At 49.5% G+C, this 22050-nt stretch overlaps 1 protein-coding gene across 3 annotated transcripts; it reads left to right on the top strand.

The window, feature by feature from the left end:
* Positions 1 to 6130: 6130 nt before the first annotated feature.
* On the top strand, positions 6131 to 20458 carry LOC144111423 (uncharacterized). 3 transcript variants are annotated; one of them, XM_077644721.1, is made up of 11 exons: positions 6131 to 6786; positions 7821 to 7970; positions 8075 to 8253; positions 8638 to 8817; positions 9679 to 9895; positions 12012 to 12230; positions 13340 to 13526; positions 14937 to 15056; positions 17316 to 17455; positions 19440 to 19552; positions 20357 to 20458. In XM_077644721.1, exons 1-10 carry the CDS (start codon positions 6337 to 6339, stop codon positions 19518 to 19520), a joined length of 1923 nt encoding a protein of 640 aa, XP_077500847.1. In that variant the 5' UTR covers positions 6131 to 6336; the 3' UTR covers positions 19521 to 19552; positions 20357 to 20458. The 3 variants fall into 3 exon arrangements, with proteins under 3 accessions (XP_077500847.1, XP_077500846.1, XP_077500848.1); XM_077644720.1 differs by having other exon boundaries at positions 17316 to 17459; XM_077644722.1 differs by lacking the exon at positions 19440 to 19552 and having other exon boundaries at positions 6132 to 6786; positions 17316 to 17459.
* Positions 20459 to 22050: the final 1592 nt, after the last annotated feature.

The raw sequence follows: 22050 nt of genomic DNA, 5'->3' as shown, positions 1-22050 counted from the left end.
AAGTAATCTCAAGTATTTATCTGAATTTGTACGCCTGTATAAGGCATAATTTGGACTGGTTGTATACTGTAGAAAGTCGTGTAGGCAATTTTGATGCAAGAACCTAGCCTGCTGCTCTTATTATTCGCCAGCCTCTTGGAGAATCATTCTTTCCTTGCGGCCGTGAGTGGCGCCCTTTGTGTCCTCATTTTCTCGTGGGATTTTTACCACGGCTGCGACCCTGCATTCAAGGCCAAGACTTGTGCCCTAGATCCTGCCACACAAGTGGCCTCGAAGAAGCGCCTTTATTTATTTGTTCACGTTGCCCCTAAAAGCCCTCGCTGGGAGGGTGTCGTATAAGGGGGATACAAACGTTTTATCAAAGCGTAACCTTTTAAGAATAAATGAAATGATTAAAACGATAATTAAAACACAAGTCGTGACGCAGGGAAAAAAACAAAAATAACGCACTTCCATCACAGGGAAAGAGCTCCTTTTAAATTTTTATGTATTTCTGTAGCATGTCCAATGGCAAACCATTACACTCAACGATAGTACGAGGAATGAAGAGTTGGCATAAGACGACGGATGGCATTGTACGCGTTCAACTTTGAACCAATGGTGATTTCGTGAAAAGCAACATGAGGCGACGGTAAAAATCGTCATGATTGGACTGTCGGTGATGAAGTTTAATGGAAAACGAGCAAGTTTACGGCGATGTAAGTATTCCAAATTGACGAATGATGCAAAATATACCCAACGTTGCAAAACTGGCGGCCAGTTATTTGGTCATATTTATGATTGGAAAATATATTAAAGGTTGCTGTGTGTTTTTACCGCCCATAGCGTTATTATAACGGATTATTTCCGGCAGGACCCGGCATAGTGTACCTATATTTTAAAGGGGCACTGAGTACAAAAAGATGTCAAGTATCATAGGATACGGCGTCCTCATCTTAGAGACCACTCGAACCAAAAAATTAGCTGTGGTTCAGCTACTGCTAATCCTGGTTAGAGAGCGAAAGCTGTGGTGTACATCTTGACGTTTGTAACGTTGGGTGCGTTGCGCACACTGCATATAGGCAGGCAGTGACTCAATGGTTAAGGCGCTCGGCTACTGATCCGGAGTACCCGGGTTTGAACCCGACCGCGGCGGCCGCGTTTCGATGGAGGCGAAACGCAAAGGCGCCGTGTCCTGTGCGACGTCAGTGCACGTTAAAGATCCTCAGGTGGTCTAAATTATTCCGGAGCCTTCCACTGCGGCACCTGTTTCTTCATTTCTTCTTTCAGTCCCTCTATCCCTTCCCTTACGGCGCGGTTCAGGTGTCCACCGAGATAAGTGAGACAGATACTGCGCCATTTCCTTTCCCCAACAGCCAATTTACCACCCTGGCTGGTGGCAGTTAAATTAATGGCTGATCGCGAGAGGTTAGTCACACATGCAATGAACGCTGCGGCCTATTGCTGCAGTGCCGCGTGTCTGTCACAACGCTATCAGCGCTAATGCACGCAGCCCACATCTCTCACCACTTGCCTCAAACGTGGTTGAGGCGTCCACTGTGTGTGTGTACCCGCCGCGGTGGCTCAGTGGTTAGGGCGCTCGACTACTGATCCGGAGTTCCCGGGTTCAAACCCGACCGCGGCGTCTGCGTTTTTATGGAGGAAAAACGCTAAGGCGCCCGTGTACTGTGCGATGTCAGTGCACGTTGAAGATCCCCAGGTGGTCGAAATTATTCCGGAGCCCTCCACTACGGCACCCCATTCTTCCTTTCTTCTTTCACTCTCTCCCTTATCCCTTCCCTTACGGCGCGGTTCAGGTATCCAACGATATATGAGACAGATACTGCGCCATTTCCTTTCCCCCAAAACCAATTATTATATTATTATTGTCCACTGTCCCGTGTAGCCAGTTGTAATAATAATAATTGGTTTTTGGGGAAAGGAAATGGCGCAGTATCTGTCTCATATATCGTTAGACACCTGAACCGCGCCGTAAGGGAAGGGATAAAGGAGGGAGTGAAAGAAGAAAGGAAGGAGAGGTGCCGTAGTGGAGGGCTCCGGAATAATTTCGACCACCTGGGGGTCTTTAACGTGCACTGACATCGCACAGCACACGGGCGCCTTAGCGTTTTTCCTCCATAAAAACGCAGCCGCCGCGGTCGGGTTCGAACCCGGGAACTCCAGATCAGTAGTCGAGCGCCCTAACCACTGAGACACCGCGGCGGGGCCTAGCCAGTTGTGCGCCTTGCTTTCCTCATTATCATTGGAGCCTAGCATGTTGTCAACGCCAATAAACGCCGACGGTCATAGCTTCAGTGCCGCGTTTCTGCTACAGCATTGTGAATGCCAACGCATGCAGCGCACATATGTCACTACTGCCACCTAGGTTAAAGCGCTACTGAGGTGTAGACTGACACAGGGGGCCAGTCCTGCGCCTTTCCTTTGCTTTCGAAGAAAATTGAATATTTGTTTTGAAAATTGGTTTCAAGGGAAGGAAATAGAGCATTAATTGTCTCACATATAACGGTGGACACCCAAACCGCGCAGTAAGGGAAGGGATAAAGGAGGGACTGAAAGAAGAAAGAGATGCCGCAGTGGAGGGCTCCGGAATAATTTCGACCACCTGGGGATCTTTAACGTGCACTGATTGAAAACATATTTATCTAGTGAATATTCGTAGAACATGTGGGTGGGCTGCCTAGTCGTGTAGTCCACTGGTTATTGCTGCTGCGCCGGCCCTCCCACCAGCCAAGTGCTGACTTTGAGGATCATCGCTGAGCAGAATAGCCTCTCACTGCTCCTCTGAGGGGTTTGGAATGGGGTCAACTATGCGATTAAATTGGCATGCACACACCATGTGGTAGAGGTTAGCTACCTCTCCACAGTGTGGGCACTGCGGAGAGTATAGTGTAGGGTACCAATGGTGTAACTTAGCTGGCGTTGGGTATGTGTTGGTTTGTAGTCTCATTAGGGGGTTTCTCTTCTAACTTATAGGGGGTTATTATGTGTTTAGGGTACTCTTTCCTGGCTGTTCTGTATGGCACGAGATTGTCAGCATACACTGCTAAAGCTATTAGGTCGCAACACCCTTCATGGCCATCATGGGGAGACACCCGGTATAGAAGAGCTCGGGCATGCCTGTGAGCGGCTTCGTTTCCTCCTGGTAGTTCCAGGTGACCGGGAAACCATATGGCTGACGCTTGGCTGGGTGGATGCTTAATCAGCAATGACAACCCTGACCTGTGAATTAATCTTTTATTTAAGTTGCGACAGGCGTTCTGGGAATTAGTGAGCACAACGGCGTTGGTGTTAGATGCTGCAGCTAATGCAATAGCTGCGTCCTTTGCGTGAGTTGTAATCGAAGCGCAGTTCACCATCGATCCTGAAGGCGTTGAGACCACAATAGTCATCACTTCATTATTTGGTCCTGCGGCGTCCACGTCATCATCATCATCAGCCTTATTACACCCACTGCAGGGCAAAGGCCTCTCCCATGTCTCTCCAATTAACCACGTCTTTTGCCAGCGTCATCCACCCTTTGCCTGCAAACTTCTTAATCTCATCCGCCCACCTAACCTTCTATCGTCCCCTGCTACGCTTACTTTCTCTTGGAATCCGCTCCGTTACCCTTAAGGATAAGCGGTTATCTTGCCTTCGCATTACATGCCCTGCCCAAGCCAATTTCTTCCTCTTGATTTCGACAAGGATGTCATTAACCGGCGTTTGTTTCCTCACCCACTCTGCCCGCTTCCGGTCTCTTAACGTTACACCTATAATTTTTCTTTCCATTGCTCGCTGCGTTGTCCTTAAGCTGAACTCTTTTCGTTAGCCTCTATTTTTCTGCCCCTTAGGTGAGTACCGGTAAGATACAGCTGTTGTACACTTTTCTCTTGAGGGAAATTGGTAAACTAGCTGCCACTCATGATCTGAGAGAACCACTCATGATCTGAGAGAACCTGCCATATGCGCTTCACCCCATTCTTATCCTTCTAGTTATTTCCCTCTCATGATGCGGATCACCTGTCACTACCCGCCCTAAGTAGACGTATTCCTTTACCACTTCCAGCCCCTCGCTGTCAATCGTGAACTGTTGTTCCTTTGCTAGACGGTTGAACATTAACTTGGTTTTCTGCATGTTAATTTTCAGACCCAGCGTTCTGCTCTGCCTGTCTAACTCAATGATCATAATTTGCAGTTCACCTCCTGAGTGACTCAGCAAGGCAATGCTATCAGCGAATCGCAGATTATTTAGGTATTCTCCATTTACTCTTATTGCCAGCTGTTCCCAATTCAGGCCTCGGAATACCTCCTTTAAACAGGCGGTGAATAGCATTGGCGAGATCGTGTCTCCTTGCCTGACGCCCTTTCTTATTGGAATTTTACCGAGGTTTTTGGAGGACCGGGGCTGGAATCCTGGTGCCGCACAATTCTCCACCGGGTTTGAAAAAAAAAAGAAAAAAATCCGCATGGCGATGGAATTGCATAACCAGGCCCGGGGTGCGGCCTGATCTCGGTGACCAGAACCGACAACGCACTCCCTCACCAGAACAGGATTTGGCCACCCTGGTGTAGCACTTGGCCACAACCTTCTATGAACAAACCAATCAACCATTGGCGTCCGTGTAAAGGGCGTTAGATTGCTCGTCCCATTTATTCTGCTGGGCTTCCCCTCTTGCTTTCCTCCTTTCGATGTTATGTGCGGGATGCATATTCCATGGAATGGAGTACACGTTGATGTGTCTCCTCAAGTCGCGTGGTACCTCTTCCCTTTGGTCTATCGTATAGGGAAGATTAATATATGGATCTTTCCGAGCAGATCTCTGCCTGGTTTTGTGAGTGCAAGCCTATTGAGTTGTGAGAGCTATTGTGCTTCCCACATCTCTTTGAGGGTATTATGTACTCCTAGGGCCATGAGCTTTGCCGTTGGCGTGGAGTTTGGTAGCCCCAGTGGCATCTTGTAGGCTTTGCTGATCAGTGTCTCCAACTTCTTCAAGCAACAGCAGACACGGTGGACCGGTACGCTAGGGAGAGAGGCCTCCAGTGTGCGCCAGAAAAGTCCGAGTTGCTCATCCTGAAAAACCCGAGGACATCTCTAGCGCAGAACTTCACGGTATATATATATATATATATATATATATATATATATATATATATATATATATATATATATATATATATATATATATATATATATATATATATATATATATATATATATATATATATATATAACCACCCAGTCCAGAAACCCACGGAGGTCAAGATCCTAGGGCAGTATATCCTGCAGGGGCGACAGAACACCCCACTATGAAGAAGCTTACAACATCCACCGAGCAAATCCTCCGGATGATAAAACGTATCGGAAATAAGCACCATGGCATGAAGGAAACGGACGCCATCTGCTTAGTGCAAGCTTTCGTGATCTCTCGGATTATGTACGAGACGGCATTCCTTAACCTCTCCAGGTCGAAAATTAACGTGCACTGATGTCGCACAGCACACTGGCGCCTTTGCGTTTCGCCTCCATCGAAACTGCCGCCGCGGTCGGTTTCGAACCCGGGAACTCCAGATCAGTAGCCGAGTGCCCTAACCACTAAGCCACCGTGGCGGGTGACTCATGCAGGCCTCTTTTTAGCCCACGTCAAACTCCGGCGTACGCGAAACGCGCCGCAGCGTGCCCAGTGAAGCTTTCGCTTCAAAACGGAGCTTTTTGTACGGTATTAAAAGACCAGAAAACAAAATACAGGTGTCGCCACCAGCGGTCGAATTTCGTAAAATGCGTACGTCGGCGCCGATTTTAGGAAGAATTTCCCAGATGATATGCTACGTCTCCATTGACTTCAAGATGGTTGCAGCCTATACTTTTCGGCAAGGATGTCACGAATTTGAATCGACTGGCGGGAATATTCTTAAATCCAATTTCCTCGCCGATAGACAGGTCGTTTGCAACCGGACAAAAGTCAACATAGCCAGGAGCCGAAGAACCAATTTTTACTGATAGCGTTGATTGGATGGTGTTATCCTTAATTTCTCCTTAGAAACAGTACACGAAGACGAGTATAGTACGCTCTCAACGTCCATACAGTTGTCTCGATGTGCCTAATTTAGGTCAGGGTTTGGCCATAGCACGAGACCCAGGATGCTACGGCGAAGAAGACGAGGCCGGATGGGCCGAACACCCGAGGCCAAAGGCGAAGAGGACGAGGGGACAGGCTGAGAGGGGCACCACCAAGGGCCAGCAGCAGCAGCGTGCGCGAGGAGCCGTGGCCCCAGCGAGGCCTCGGCGGTCGGTTCCCCCCGGGGCGAGTTCAAGCGGACCATGACGTCCTAGCGGCAACGTGGCAGAGCCTGCATGGGATGGCCGACGTGTACACGCAGGACATGGTCACCGTCCTGAGCGACCTGCGGCGGCGACGGGTCTTCACCGACGCCGAGGTCGTCTGCAGCGACGATGGAAGCCGGTTCCCGGTCCACCAGGTGCTCCTGTACGCCGCCTGCCCCCTGTTCCGGGAGCCGGCCGCGAGGGGAACCGTCGGCCCGGTCTCTAAGATCACCGCCCCCGCTGCTGCTGGGGCCGGGGCCGCCTCGGCGGAGGACCTGTCGTCCACCGCCGGTGCCAGCGCCAAGCAGGAGCCCGCTGCGTCGCTGGCAGTGAGTGTCGACGATGGCGGCCCAATGAAGACCTACACCGTGGACGGGCTGAAAGCTAACGTCATGACCGCCCTGCTGGACTACGTCTATACCAACAAGGTCTCGCTCTGCTCCGACAACGTGCTCGACATGCTCCTGGCGGCCCAGCGGTTCCAGGTGAAGCACCGTCGCCTCTGCCGCGCACGTTTGAAAGCTTCTTGCTGTAAGCTTGTGGATTGACGAGTAACCGTGACTCGAAGGAACAGTCTTCCTGACGCACACTCTCTCTCTCGAAGTTATGCCCGTGGTTGCATGGCATAGTGAAGGCCAGCCTGTCCAATACATGGTTTCTGTCACCTCAGTCGAGGTGCAGGGCCAAACGACAGGTGTCAAAGCGATGGGCCGACTGAGAAACGTCAGCGAAGTGAAATTTCTTCCAAAAGAAAACGATCATTCGAAGCAGAGGATGTTGCGATAGAGGCCGGGGCCGAACGGGGACGACCTCATAGAAATGAAGCTGTGCTCTGCCTCGAAATGGAGTCGAAACCATTCCTCTTTTTCCTCGCGCGTTCGGGCTTCGTACATCCTCTTTTTCCAACCTCCCGCTTCCTCGTACGCTCTTTTCATAATTTATTTGATGCGTTAGCATTAGAACGCGCGCAACAAATGTCCAGCGTTGGCAGCGTGTGAAGCCTCGGGGGTATGAAGCAAAGGGAAGGGCCGTGAAGGAGAGTGAAGAAGAGGTTACAGAGTGAGATAGTGGGAGGCGATGGGTGGCGAGAGGGAAACCGCTGCCGCCAATCAGAGTCGAGGGGTGGGGAGAGTGGGGATGTGGTATGGTGTGGCGGAATTGATTGCTGAATGGGAGCACGCATAAATCACCTTGATCGTCTCAGTATTTGTGTGATACAAAAATTAGAAGGCATGATGGTGGGATCTTCATAGTAGAAGAAAAGCTGAATGCAGTGAAAGTGCTGCGAAATGCGGGCCATTCTATCGCCTTGTGGCTTTCGTGCGGTTCATGCTTCATCCAGTCAGTGATAATGGCGAAATGGCAAATGTGTCACAGGGAGACTGGAATTTCTTTCACTTTGCGTTATTTGACGATCATCGTCCTAACGCTTTTCGCTAACCGCGAATTGTGAATTTGGCGAAATGATGAGTGAAGTGAATGGTAATCTACGAAATGCTTCGTGTACTTGTTGCTGCAGATTGAAAGAATTATCAAAAAATGCCACGAGTTCCTATCCAAGGACATCAGCGTTGCCAACTGTATCCGCATATTGGAGTTCGCCAGAGAACATAAGCACCCCAGCCTCGTCGACATGGCCTTAAATTTCATTTCTGGAAACTTCGTTGAGGTAGGTATGAAATCATGTGCTGGTTAGTGTAAAAAAAGCATTTTCGATGATGGTTCTGTGAATCGACCAAGAAAATATTTATGCGTCAATTTTTTTTCCTTCAGGTTGCAAACCACAACCCTGATTTTGACCGGATACCTTATGATGACCTCAAGGCGTTATTAAGCTCTGACGAGCTCAACCTCTCCGATGAAGGCAAGGCGTTTGCGGCAGCTACAAGATGGACCTCAGCAGATTCTCCAAACAGGCATCGTTTCCTACCCAGTCTATTAAGCGCTATAAGGTAATCTAGGTTGCATTTTGCTATCTTTTGCACATTTTGATGACCCCATGCTGCACGTTCTAGTGTTTAGCAAGAGACATGCTGGGATAGGCACTGAATATTTGTAAAGAATTTTGGTTTCTTTATTCAGTCTTGCGCAGAACACATTTTTGGATCACGACGACCATCTGTAAGCCGAATTCCTTGAATGAGTTAAACGTGGCTACCTGTCATTTAAATCACTAAAGTGTTGTGAGCCTGGTAGCACTGAGTCTTTAAAGGTGCTTAAACACTGTTTTTAAACACCGCCTTTCTGATTCTTTCCTTATGCCTGAAATAGACGACTTCAATAAGCACCGTTACTGTGTTCTCTCCTAACAACTCATCAATGTTTGTACGAAACAGATTCGGGCTCTGCAAGGTGTCGTACCTGCAAGAGGAGGTGTTTCCGCATCCCATGCTCGATGACGTTGACTGTCGTGCTGTCCTGGAACCGGTCCACGGTCTTCTGGACCAAATGGAACTGCACGAAGGCCAACGTATGATCAACTTGACGCATCCGATGCTGCGACCTCGAATACCCAGGCATGTACTCAAATTCGCTCAAATGTACTCGGCGTGTACTCGCGTACTGACATTTTTGAAATACTCCTATGCCTTAAAGCGCTTAGTAGTCTCTAAAGTCTACTTAGCAAGCCGAAGTCGGCGCCGGGTACTGTCGCCCATCAGTGGCCAAGTGCTCAATGCGTCGTACTGCCCGTTTACAGCTGCCTGTCGTCGTGAATCTCCAAACAAGGTGACATAGAATTAGCGAGCGAAATTTTAGTCGGGGAGTCACCGGCTTCAGTGTACGACCCATGCACTAATTCCTTAAAGTTGTGAGCTGGCTGCTTATTTGAGTGTCCTGAGCTTTACCGTCTGTGGCTGCGAAGTTTTGAAAGTCTGCCAAATTTCTGTGCTTTTAGACTTCGAAAAATGCTATGTACACGTACAGTACCAAGAGACTTTGCGCTGCTGTTGAAAAAAAAAGCATTAAAATTCTGCTGAAATTCTGTTATCTCAACGCACACAAAAAATAGGCCGTCAACAGAAATCCAAAACTCGTTTTCCTAAGAGTTCTGGAGGGGCCTCCCTCAAACTCGTGATCACAGGCCTTCACAGTGGAACCACGCCTGACAGTTTCATCTGCCATATTTGTGGGTTACGCAACCACAAGAGCAACGTTCTCATTACCTGTAGCGCGTAGTCAGGCGATAACGAATTAATGATGACGTCGCTGAGTCTTCTGCTATAAGACATGATGGTACTGGAATTTCGACGCCGCACAGACTTGCCTAATACGGTTGCTGCTTTAAAAGGGGGATACACCGTACGTCCAGAGCATGTCCTGTTATAGATGGGGCACATCCTTTCCGTTTGCCTCCAGTGGGTGCCTTTGTCTTACAGGGACGTACTATTCGTAATCGGCGGTTGGAGCAACGGCAGCGCGACAAACCTCGTCGAGTCGTACGACTGCCGCGCCAACCGGTGGCTGATATTCCCCAATGATAGGGACACCATGCCTCGTGCTTACCACGGGCTGGTCGCACTGGACGGCCTCATCTACATGATTGGCGGATTCGACGGCTCCCAGTGCTTCAACTGCGTCCGCTGCTTCAACCCGGTACGTCAACAGGCCTCTGGGCAATCAAGCTTACAAAAATTACGTACGGAGAGAAATAGTACTTACCCCTTTAAACGCCGAAATAATTCCCAAAAAACTTACCAAAATCGCCAAAATTTCTGGCGATTTTTGGCGAAAATGACTTCTCAGACTTAAAACGCGCTAAAAGCGCAAAACGCGTTTCATGGACAACTACCACCTTCTAGTATTGAAATTTGTAGCTTACGCAGTTGCCGACCTGAACTCGTATTTGCGAGTGGGAGCAACGAAACATCGGGCAGGACAAGTGTGACTCGTCATTGACGATATTGGTAGAATCTCCCATGACGAGTGCAGGTCCAGGTTTGTGATAAGAGGGTTAAGTTTCTTGGAAACCCAACGCTTCGGGGTCAGCCTGGTTCCTTCAGTGTTGACAAGATGAAGTCTCCATCTTATCTTCACAGTGCGCTGAACTTACGGGCTGCATTCAAAAGGCTATACGTGATGAAGTTAGCACACGCTCATTTTCATTGCTGAAGATTGGGTCCACATCTTGTTATCCCTGAAGGAGGAGCCAGGCCAACCCTGAAGCGTTGGGTTTCTTCTAATGAGACTTATGGTCGGAGTGTCACATCGTTTTCTGTTGAGTTCGCCTGCCGATCAGAGAGATTTCTGTGAAAAAGTTATGGACGTACCACTTGCACCGAGTGCTGTTGCAGTTGTCTCGTGCAACATGTTGCTGAGCTAGACGTAAGATTGCCAGTGGACATCAGCGATTGCCGGTGCCGCGCAAATAGTAGCCTCAGGACAGGGACGCTTATTCGGCGGCATCACCTCTGTGCTGAGTCAGCGACGGACATCAGAAATGAGGAACGTATGCCTCTTGTAGTGACTACAAACGCACGAACGTAGACCAGCAGCTTCTACTAACACACTCGGAGTCATTCTGTACCGTGCGTTACATAGCACACTGCCACCAACGTTCACCGATCAGGCCAACAAGCAGTTTTAGACGCTGAACCGCTCAAATTGTGGGAAAAGTTCCAAAGCGTGTTGTACTTAGGGCTGCATTCAAAAGGATGCGTGATAAATGTACAGACGCTCATTTTCATTTTATGCCGAATAATTGGTTGGGCATGGTTGGAGCCCCTGTGCTGGGTTCCCACCATCAGTCAGTGCCCGTTATATCGGCGCCGCAGATTTGTCCACCCGACCCTTGGCCAGCTGCGGTTTCGCTTGTGCGATGATCCCACACTTACGTCCTTTCACGAGCGACTTGTAATTGAATGGCCTGTGGGCCATCATCACTCTGACCAAGAACCAGACACCAGGGACTCTGAACAGTGCTCATCTCTCTACCTTTTACAATTCAGTGGTAGTTTAAAGCCATAAGGGCCGATGTCCGCTTCCTCCCGTTGACTAGTGCCCTCGCAGATAGAGAGAAAGCTGTCCCGACCCGCACATGCGGAATGGTCTAGTTTCGTCCCCACCGTTACCTCTTTGACCTTTATTAGCCTAACGCTTCTCAGCCCGCTAATAATATTAATAATAATTGGTTTTGGGGGAAAGGAAATGGCGCAGTATCTGTCTCATATATCGTTGGACACTTGAACCGCGCCGTAAGGGAAGGGATAAAGGAGGGAGTGAAAGAAGAAAGGAAGATAGATGTTCCGTAGTGGAGTAATAATTAATAATAATTGTTTTTTTGGGGGGAAAGGAAATGGCGCAGTATCTGTCTCATATACCGTTGGACACCTGAACCGCGCCGTAAGGGAAGGGATTAAGGAGGGAGTGAAAGAAGAAAGGAAGAAAGAGGTGCCGTAGTGGAGGGCTCCGGAATGATTCCGACCACCTGGGGATCTTTAACGTGCACTGACATCTCAGCCCGCTCCCAATTCAAATCTCTGGCTGCGCCATCGGTAGCGCGAATCCGATCACTAACAGCAAATGGAGGAACGTTCTTTTCGCCAGGCGCATCACCTCGCGTTGTCAGGCTCTCGAAATGTTGCACGCGGCACATGCTCTCCGTCGCTCGACTCGGCATACAGCTCTAAAGAGAGCAGGGTAGAGCAAAGCCTTTGGCGTCCCTGTTCTGCAGGCGCCCGATGGGTGACCCCGCTTCTGCCCGTCGCTGCAGCTCGCGCACCGGTGGACGGAGCGTGCCTGCATGCACGTGGCGCGCTGCTACGTGAGCGTCGCGGTGCTGGACGGCAAGATATACGCGCTGGGCGGCTACGACGGCGACCGGCGAACCAACACGGCCGAGCGGTACGACCCAGCGCTGAACACGTGGACGCTGATCGCCGAGATGAACGACCAGCGCTCGGACGCCTGCGCCACGGTTGTCGACTCCAAGGTACGCCGCCCCCTTCCCGCAGATGTGCTCCCTCGGAAGGAGGAGGCCTCGAAACGGGAGTGTCTCTCTCGCCTTACGGGTATTCCCAACGTATTCGCACACATAAAGAGTTCTACAGCCTCTACATCACTTGTACGGTTGGCACTATGCTCGAGCACTGTACTGCAAACAAGGGAAAGTGGGCTTCTTCAGCAACTGCTTCGTACGCACCAGATTGCAAGTCCCACACCTAGCCTTTAGAACCTAAACTTTCCGACCACGTGTGGCCTTGTTCGCTGCGCAGAGCACCTCTGGAGTACACTACACAGCTGTGCTAGGACGCGCACTGTATGCTTGCGCGGGCAGGCGGAAGAAGAGCATTTTCTTCTGTTATTGCTAATTCATTGGCTTCTGCTCTGGCGAAAGAATAAAGCAGCAATATGTTCGTTCCCCATCCTGTCAATGATGCTATCATGCATAGACAAACCAGCTTACTCGGCTCTGAGTCGAGGTAGAGCGCCATAGTGCATTTTTTTAATTCTGTCTGGACTAATATGGTTGTCCCGTGTTTTATACAACGTATTAACATATTAGCATGTCTTCAGGGGAACGACATACCGCTGCGATAACCTTTACAGGCATTGTTTCTTTGGAGTCTTCTCTTCAGACACAGCCGGCCATTGACGACCGGAAAGAAGCGATGTTTTAAGCGGCACTCAAATTCCTTTGGACGTCCTGTGGATGTTTGAGACGCCGGAAGAGGGTCCAAAGTTCTTTCAATGCTCATTGAATGCCGTTTCGTTGACGAACAGTGGTCCTGCATGCTCTGGCCTTTGGAAGCTTCTGGAGGGAGGCAAGCAGCGGCCGGGTCCAGGTCAACCTCGAGCGCCGTTGTGTGTGATCCTCTTATGCTTGCCAACTGCGATGAATACAGACTGAGAACGTCGAGCACATGGATCATTGGATGTAAATGCAGCTTTCAAGATTGGGAGGAAGAACCCTAAGCGTTGTTTTCAGCAAATAAAGGTTGCCCACAGTGACATTCTGCAATGACCGCAATGACAATAGCCAGGCTATGGTTATTTGGAATCCGTTGGCTGTCATAGCTGTGGACCTGGTTTCTGGCGCAGGTCTATATCGTGGGCGGATTCACTGGCCAGCAGGTCCTGAACACGGCGGAGTACTACGACCCCAAGGTGAACGTGTGGACTTACATTCGCGCCATGACCATGCCGCGCAGTGGAGTGCGAGTCATCAACTACCAGGACACCGTGTACGTCCTGGGTGGCTTCAACGGGACCAACAGGCTTTCCACAGGTACTTATATCTATGCTACGTCACAACTCCGTGAGCTCGTCATTCCTTGGCACGTGTGCTGCATGATAAATTGTGTGAGTGTACACCGGGGTACGGTCGCCGATTAATTCCGTCTTACAGTGATTAGCCAGCAAGACACGATAATACGGAACGAGCGGCGAGGCGGGTGCCAATTTCCTATTCCTGACTTTTATCTACTGACAGAACGCAGAACGCAAGGATTGTCTACAATAAAAGACATGTAGTTTGGACAACCTTGTGTTCTCTGTTGTGCCTTTGTTGCCGTGTCTTCGCGGTGTCATTAGTTAAGCCCCCATAACTGGGGACGCACGTGCTTTAAGCGTCTGCGCCAACCCCGTCGAGCGGGAAAACTCAACGCTTCTGTGACTTTTGCGTCAGGTTAGTTTTCATTTGTGCTGCGTTCGCCAGAAATGCAGAGTCCGCGGTTGACCTAGTGCGAGGCAGGAACAGTTTCCGAAAATTTGCGGAATTTTCCAACTACTTGCGTCGGGGATTCACACAGCTTCGCGCTACGCCGCACGACCGATCAGTGAGAATGAAGCTGTTTATTTGTCCTGTCGGGGTTTGTTCAGCGGAGCAGATCTTGTTCTGCGACTGCAGCGAGTCATTGCTCCTCTTTTTGCTATGTAAGTACACTACCGCTAGGTGTTTGTTGTTCGTTCCGCGCATTCAGTCCGCTTATAGGAACGAAACAGCGCAACTATAGCGAAGGATCAGAAAAAGAGATAGAAGAACACGCGCTGACTTACAACTGACCGTTTTAATCTGAAAACCGCATATAAATAACCTCCAATCGCTGCATCACAGCCTCACGTCATAATCACAAACTTACTAACCTAAAAAGAAAGGAAATAACAATTGCTTAATAGTAAGCACCTACAAGCTCCCACGTTGTTCCAACAGCCATATCTCGCGCTTAGACAAGGTCATCGAAGTGCTGCTCACATAAGAGTCAACTCCTGTGAAGATATGATAAGCCTCTACTACTGCCGTACGAGTTGCTCTCTATGACGATACAGCACAACAGTGTTGTCAAAGTACGGAGTGCACAGGCAGGATTTGCAATGTGCAACCAACTTTGACGAAGAAGAGCCTCCCAAAGAATTAGCGTGTTCCAACAGGCGTTCATTTAGCCTGCTTTACCCACGTATAAATGGCCACACGAGAACGGAATCCTGTATACCACTCCAACTGTGCACATTCGTTCCTATAAGATGCAATACCAACTCGCACACTATGCTATGTGGCTACATTCAGTCCTCTTTGCTTCAATGTTTCGTATTGCTCTGTCTGCTTTACGGTTACTGTTCGGTCGTTTTTGTACGTGTAATTGAAGTGACATTGCTGTCAGTTTCGTGCTCTGTCTCTCCCAATGCCCTTCGCACGCAGGAGAGAAGTACGACCACCTGAGGGATCGGTGGCTGGAGCTCCCCAACATGCACACGCCGCGGAGCAACTTTGCCGTGGCCGTTCTGGACGACCTGCTCTTCGCCATCGGTGGATTCAACGGTACGCAGCGGATATAGTCTAGCGAGGAACACTTACCGTGTAAACTCAGCTAAGAGCCGCACTTTTTAAACGGAAGAACGTTGAAGTCCCGTTAACCAGAAAATCCAGCGTCGGCGTTTTCGAGGATGTGAGCGAAAAATGACGAGCAACACTCTTGGCAGGTTGTGCCCATAGAGCACCCTAGGGGGCACGTGTGCCAGCTGGGTCACGTGACCTTTCGGCGTCATCAGAACCTGCCTACCGAATAGTGAGGAAACTGCCTACCGTGGTGACAGTTAAATTAATGATTGGTCGCTCGAGAAGAGCTACCGGGGGCGCACAAGGCCCACCGCTGGGAGCACCTGCCATCGCAGGGTATAGTGGCGTATCGCTTAACCGCAGCACCACAGAAAGTAGAGAATGACCTTCTGCATACTGGGAATCAACCCATTACTCTATCGCGTCATACCCTTAAGGCGGAGTTAAGTGTTCCCTCCATTTTTTTTCGCACTTTCGGCTTGAGCCGACCCTTCCACGAAAGTGGCATTTCTCAGTTCAGCTTGCAATATATATTGCGAGGAGACTTTACGGTACCATAATGTCTGGCGCTAAATTTGATGTCCAAATTTCTTCGTTGCTATCGCTTTCGCCGCTGCATCGCCTTCGTAAATTTAGTCATCTTCGGTTCCATCTACTGTATTTACTGGCGTACTTCGCGGTGCCTACTGCACAAGCACACCAGCATGCACGCGAGTACGCGTGGGGCAGGCTCAAGAAGATCGGCGCGGCCTCTTCTCCACGTGCGGCGACGAACTGGTGTCAGAGAAAGTCGGTAACTCGTTTGCAAATTGCTTCCGGAGAGAAAAAATCAATTGAGCGCCATTCACCCGGATCGCTCGCTCCGGCGGTCGCTTTTCCGTACGAACGGTAGCGTGAGCAAACTTCCGGTAACCTCCGAAGCGCGCGTCGCACCAGAATCCGAAACTACCGAACCGTTGACTATCCTGTTTTCCGCTACTCGCCGGGCCGCATGCGGCGGCGCCGTTTTATCGTCTTGTATCGTAATTTGCCTATGGCTGCTGGCCTTTCGATTGTGTCGTTCCGCGTTTATTGCTTTTAGCTGCACATGCACCGTCTTGGGAGAAATGGGGGCGGGGGGGGGGGGGGGGGGTACCGATTGCTCGCCACTAGCGAGAAGGAACGGAAGGAGTTGGTGCTGCTCACCGCCTCTCGTTAGCACACCGTACAGTATACCCCTGTGGTAAACCCGCCCCGGTGGCTCACTGCTTAGAGCGCTCGGCTATTAAGCCGGGGTACCTGGGTTCGAATCCTGGCGCGGCAGCCGCGTTTAGATAAAGGCGAAACGTAAAAGGCGCGCCTGTGTGCTGTGTGATGTCAACACACATTAAACATCCCCAGGTGATCGGAGCCCAGCACTACGACCTCTTCTTCTTTTCTTCTACACCCACCTTCCTCCCTTCCCTCACGGCGCAGTTGAGGTGTCCACCTAGAAGTTAGACAGTTACTGCGCAATTTCCTTTCTTCGAAAACCAATTTTAATCAAGCTCGGGTGCTTCAGTATCGACGGCAGATGTCGGGGCTAGCAAAAATCTTTTCCTTTCTTTTTATTATTATCTTAATAGAAACCACTTACTACTACTATTTTTTTTCCTGCGGTACATCGCTGGCGCGGCGACGACGAACAGATAGATACTCATTGGTTGCTGGCCTCCCGACGAACTCCTCTGGACAGAGTTCGTCGCTGATTCGTCGAAGAATCGTTCCATCTGGTATGGCCTTAATTCGGCGGCGGCGATTTCCGCTCGCTCTTGTCGCCGACTGCCCAAATTTGAACGTAACATATTACACAGCGCTACTGATCAGGTTCTTGGTGCTAAAAGCCCTGCCCACTTCCAATTCTTTTCTGTTCTGTTTACTTTCACTGTCTATTTCACAGTTATGAATAGCACGAGCTACTAGGTTTAGAATGGTTTATACTGGCGATTACTGCTTGTGTTCGCAGCGTATGGACGGCATTCGTCAGATTCACTTCTACACGCGGCTGCAGTTCGAGCTTCCATGTACTGCTCGAACTTAGGGTTATTTTCATGTGAAAAAAAAGGAAACTTTTTTCATCCTATGACTCACGCCTTTCAGGAAACTTGAATTCTTGAAGTAAATGCAACCCGCGCTGAAAAGAAAAGCGTGCTAATTTCTTGACCTAGACTTGACTTTATCCGTAATCGGGATCGGAATGTGTGCGCTGTTCTTGTCTTCAAGGAACAACGACCGTCCCGTACGTGGAATGCTACGACGCCAGGACCAACGGTTGGCGCCGAGTCACCGAGATGAACATAAACCGAAGCGCCCTCGGAGCCTGTGTGGCCGTCAACCTTCCAAATTCCAGGGAGTTCTCTGTTGTAGGTGAGATTCCGGACAACTCCGAAGCATCGCAAACGTTTTTTGCACAATGCTTGGGAAGGCACCAGTGTCATGTTAAACGCGAGGTGCACGAATCTAAGGGTTGCAAATGCATAGCTTGCTGGCTGCTTCAGTTTGATAATTCTTGCTCAAAACATGCCTGTGATGTCTAGATGCTTCTGGCAGAGAGTATTAGAGGTGCCTTTGGTGTTATGTAGGATTATTTTACCCTGAATTACCTTACGATTCCACTACAGATATAGATTCGACCTGCGGTAGTTTCATTCGCGCATGGCGCAGTTACTGTTAGCGGTGTTCTGTTAGACATACTTTTCATTGGGTCCTAGTTGTCCGGTTTCGCACATTACGCTGTAAACTGCGGGCTTGTAAAGCTTCAGATCTTTTATTCACATTTGCTACTGGTGTAAACCGTTTGGCGAACAGCCCAGAAAACCATAGCAGACCACAGGTTACAGCACACGCTACAAGCGCCTGTAGTGTGTCTTTTTGTACCCCAGGTCTACCGCACTTTTCAGTGCTGTTCTGCAATCGTGCGAGGTCACGGACTAACACGAATGCAAATATGCTGCCAGCGACGTTATCGTCATTTGAGCAAGTCCATGCTCTTAGTGCACTGTGAATACGAATTGTCCTTCAAGGGAGTAAAAAAAAGGAGTAAACGATCGTCTAGCACACTCCTTTTTATGTACAGGGTATGCTTGCTTAGTCCCGTAGTGGATTTCGATCCCTAAATATGCGGAATGCTTACTGTTGGCTAGAGGGACATATTCCCACATGAAAGCATAGTAACTCAACGTTATCAGCAATGGCAGGAGACATTTAGGCCCCTGAAGTCAAGTCTTGAGGCTAACAATTAGAGGAGACTTGAACCTAGGCTAAAATCTTGGCACTGCAAGAACTTCGCCTGTTTTGAAGATAGATCAGTTTTTCTTGCCCACCATATGTATTCCGAATCTTTAGTAATGGAAATCTATTCCAGGGCTAGGGCAACATATTCCCGCATTAGGGAGTGTACTAGAGCACCATTTACTCTCTATTTACTCCCTTACAGGGTAATTCATGTTTGGAATGTATGAGTTGCCAAATGTGTCCGCAGCGCAGTGTACTGCGGCGAGAGCGTTGTTTTGCGTTTGTGGTCTGTGCGAGGACAGTTAAGTACAGCGCTTGGACAAGTACTAATGACTGAAGCTTCTCAGCAGGCCTGCATTTTTTTATGCACGCAAAAGAGATTTGATGCCTTCCCCTACTGGGTCTCCTTCCCCTCCCACTTAAGTATGGTTGAAGCAGTCTAGGATGTAGCGTGAATGAAGCAGGTGTTGGCCAGAACATCTACTTTACCCTCTCCTCAAAAGTGGAGAGGGGGAGGGGTGAGCAGGGTGTGAAATGAGGTCGCAAGAGCCCGTTCATTGCCTCATCAAAACCGTGCAGCTTTTCCGGAAGTTTGAGCTGGGTGTCTGTCAATCACGCAAACGCGGCGTGTGATTGGTCGATGCCGCCAGTGCTCCAACCAATCGAGGCAGTCGACGCTGTCCCAACCAGACTGCCACCCAATCATGAACCGTTTACTTTCTCTTCCGACCTCTGATTGGCTGACTTTACATTTCGGAACGCTGCACATTTTTCGCGACAGACTTGAGTTTACTGCTGCGAACTAACATTATCGAAGACCAGACGAATGGAATTAAGGGCCGCCTTCGCCACGGTTTTTGAACAGTAGGCAGCTGCACCGCCTCGCGTCGTGTTGGGAAAACCGGGCAAAAAAAAGGGGGCAACCAAAAAGGGGCAACCTAAAAATGTGAGCTGCCTCACTCACTCTTGGCAGCCGACGAATCAGCCTTCACGAGAGAAAGCAAAAACGAGCAAGAGAGAAAGATTAATGGCCAGGGGAAGGAGGCGCAGTAGGAGAGCTTGCCGCCCACTGACCCTCCTCCTCTGCTTGTTGTTTGCTGCCCGATTTTTTAGCCCGGTTCTCCCGCAAATCGGTCCGGCTGCTTGACAGTTTCCTGCCGACCGCGGTGCGCAAGAGGAGGCAAATCTCCATAGCTAGGCGGAGGCGGCTCTGACCACCGAGAAGAGTAAGGAAGCTAGTGACGTCCATACCCAAAAGGACTCCGTGATTAGCGTTTGGTGTTGATTGGGGATGTTGCCTGACCTCAGTGCTCCGTGGTTAAAGCTTTACGCATCGCAGTAGATCTCGGAGGGCGAGCAGTAGCGTGCACCGAGGTCTAAAATTTGCAGCATGCCTGCCCTAAAGGGACGCAGAGGCCAACTGCATCCAACTTTTGTTTACAGTCAATCAATTTTCTGGACATTTAACTTAAAAATATCCCGCCATTGGATTCATACTGGTGACGACAAGACTGAAAATGACTCCGTGATCGCAGTTTCGGAGTGAACGGCTGTGTACCATAGCCTCAACGTGGTTTTTTGCTTGCAAAATTTATCGGCGGTGGCGACACCTGTATTTAATTTTCTGCCTTTTATTTCTCATCTTTTTCTTTATGCCTGCGATTAGTCCCCCTACAATAATCCCGTTTGGGGCGCTGTGCAGTCACCAGTCTTGCGCTCGGTTTTTGTGGGAAATTTTGTCCCCCTAGCGCGGTGCATATGTGTTCGACGCTGTGTATATCAGCGTCCAAAGATAACGCGACTGGTCTCACCAGTAACTCCAGTCTGAATTTTACCGGATGCGAGAAGCGCATCACTGCTGGACGCCAGATCGGGATTCTCCCCTCAACTTATTTTTGTCAGTGATGCTTCTCAGCCATCCCAACGCATATCCAATTATCTTAGGAGGTGCAGCGTTGGGTATTGCACACTATATAGTGCATTACTGTAAATTTTTAAACCACATATTTGTGTTCTTATTTTCTACGCAGGTAATACAGAGCGCGACGGCTGAGCGCAAACGACGTCGCTTCAATAAAAGAATGGCTCTGGTCGCCAAACACCTTCGCCTCTTCTGAAGAGGCCAAAATTCAGTGGGTGTCGAGTGGAGTTTTTTTGTAGATCGAGAGCCGTATCTACGACGTCTCGTGACTCACGCGAAAACTTGTCCGCGGTCACGTGACCGCCCCATGCTCGCGCCTCGAGCTACCTCCGTCGTGTTTCGGATGGGCTCGCGAGCTCACCCTCGATCACATGCGCACCCCGTACACGCATGCAGAGTACCGTGCTTCATGCAACCTTTGTCGCGATCGGGTGTGACGCGCGGTCGCAAGTGGCCGACAAACACATAGGAACACCTTCGGATGCTGCACGTAGCCGCGAGGAGGAAGACCGCTAACGTGCATGCGGCGGGTTGCACTGCAGCGCGCGCCCGCTGGACGCCACCCACAAGCACGCTGCCCGAAAAGACCCTTATGAAAATGGTCTATAGACTTTTTATAGACTCTATAGCCATCCCATAGACATTTACTTTAGCCTGTAGACAGTCACTATCTATAGATTTAAATCTAATCTTAAAACTAATCTCAATCTATAGACAATCTTAAAGTCTATAACAGCCCAATTTCCTTTTGTCTGCAGAGAGTCTATAGATGATCTATAGAGTAAAGTCTATAAAGGACTTAATTTTACTTGGTCTATAGACTATCTATAGGCTTTTAATGTCGTCTACAGGCTGTCTATAGACAAAAGTCGACTGAAAGTGTATGGCCATAAATCGATAGATTGCTAGTCTATAGGATTTGTATATAGACTGTCTGTAGACCTTATTGACAGAAGTCCACAGACAGTGTATAGACTTTCTAATGAAATATTTGTGAGGGGATACGCTCATAGAAAAGGAAGGGTAGATTCAAGGACAGATTCCAAAAAACTGGAGGGGGCACTCAAGCTCCGCCTTACGGGTAGGACTCGATAGCGTAGTGGGCTAATAAGGTCATTCTCTATACTTTACATGGATAGATCCGTGGGAGTCCTGATACCCTTCCTGGCGCAGTTTAGCAGCGGTTAAGCGATGCGCCACTGCTTTGCGATGGCAGGTGCTCCAAGCGGTGGGGCTTGTGAGGCCCAGGTTGGTCTTCCCGAGCGACCAACGATTAACTGCCACAGTGGGCAGGTTGTGATGACGTCAGAAGGTCGCGTGACCTAGGTGGCCTATCCGCCTTCTAGGTTGCTCTCAGAGGACCACCTGGTAGAGCCACGCCCGTGATTTCTCGCGCGCAACGCCGACACCGGATTTTCCGGTGAACGGGACCTTTAACGCTGCCGCGTTAAAAGCTCTCTGGTGATCTTTGCGATGGATGTATTGTGGTGTGCGATAACACTGAGACTCCGAATAATTGGTCTGACAAACATTCAAATTGTTAAATTTTGCGCCCTGCCAATTTCTTGGGAACAGGTATTAATTTTTGACGCGGCAGCATTGGTAGGTTCATTATGGGCAAAACCTGGCGTCTAAGTTCAAAAATGCAAATCGGCTTTGAGGAAAGGAAAGGTGCAGCGACATTCACTTCTCGGTGGACACCTATACCATGCCTTGGCGGAAGGGATGAACATTCTGTTCAACCCAAATTAGTCACACCGATTATTCGGAGTCTCAGATAGCATTGAGACTCGACTACGCTCG

Source organism: Amblyomma americanum, chromosome 11, assembly GCF_052857255.1.
Source record: "Amblyomma americanum isolate KBUSLIRL-KWMA chromosome 11, ASM5285725v1, whole genome shotgun sequence".
In the NCBI taxonomy this organism is placed as follows: domain Eukaryota; kingdom Metazoa; phylum Arthropoda; class Arachnida; order Ixodida; family Ixodidae; genus Amblyomma; species Amblyomma americanum.
This window is presented reverse-complemented; position numbering and strand designations above follow the sequence as displayed.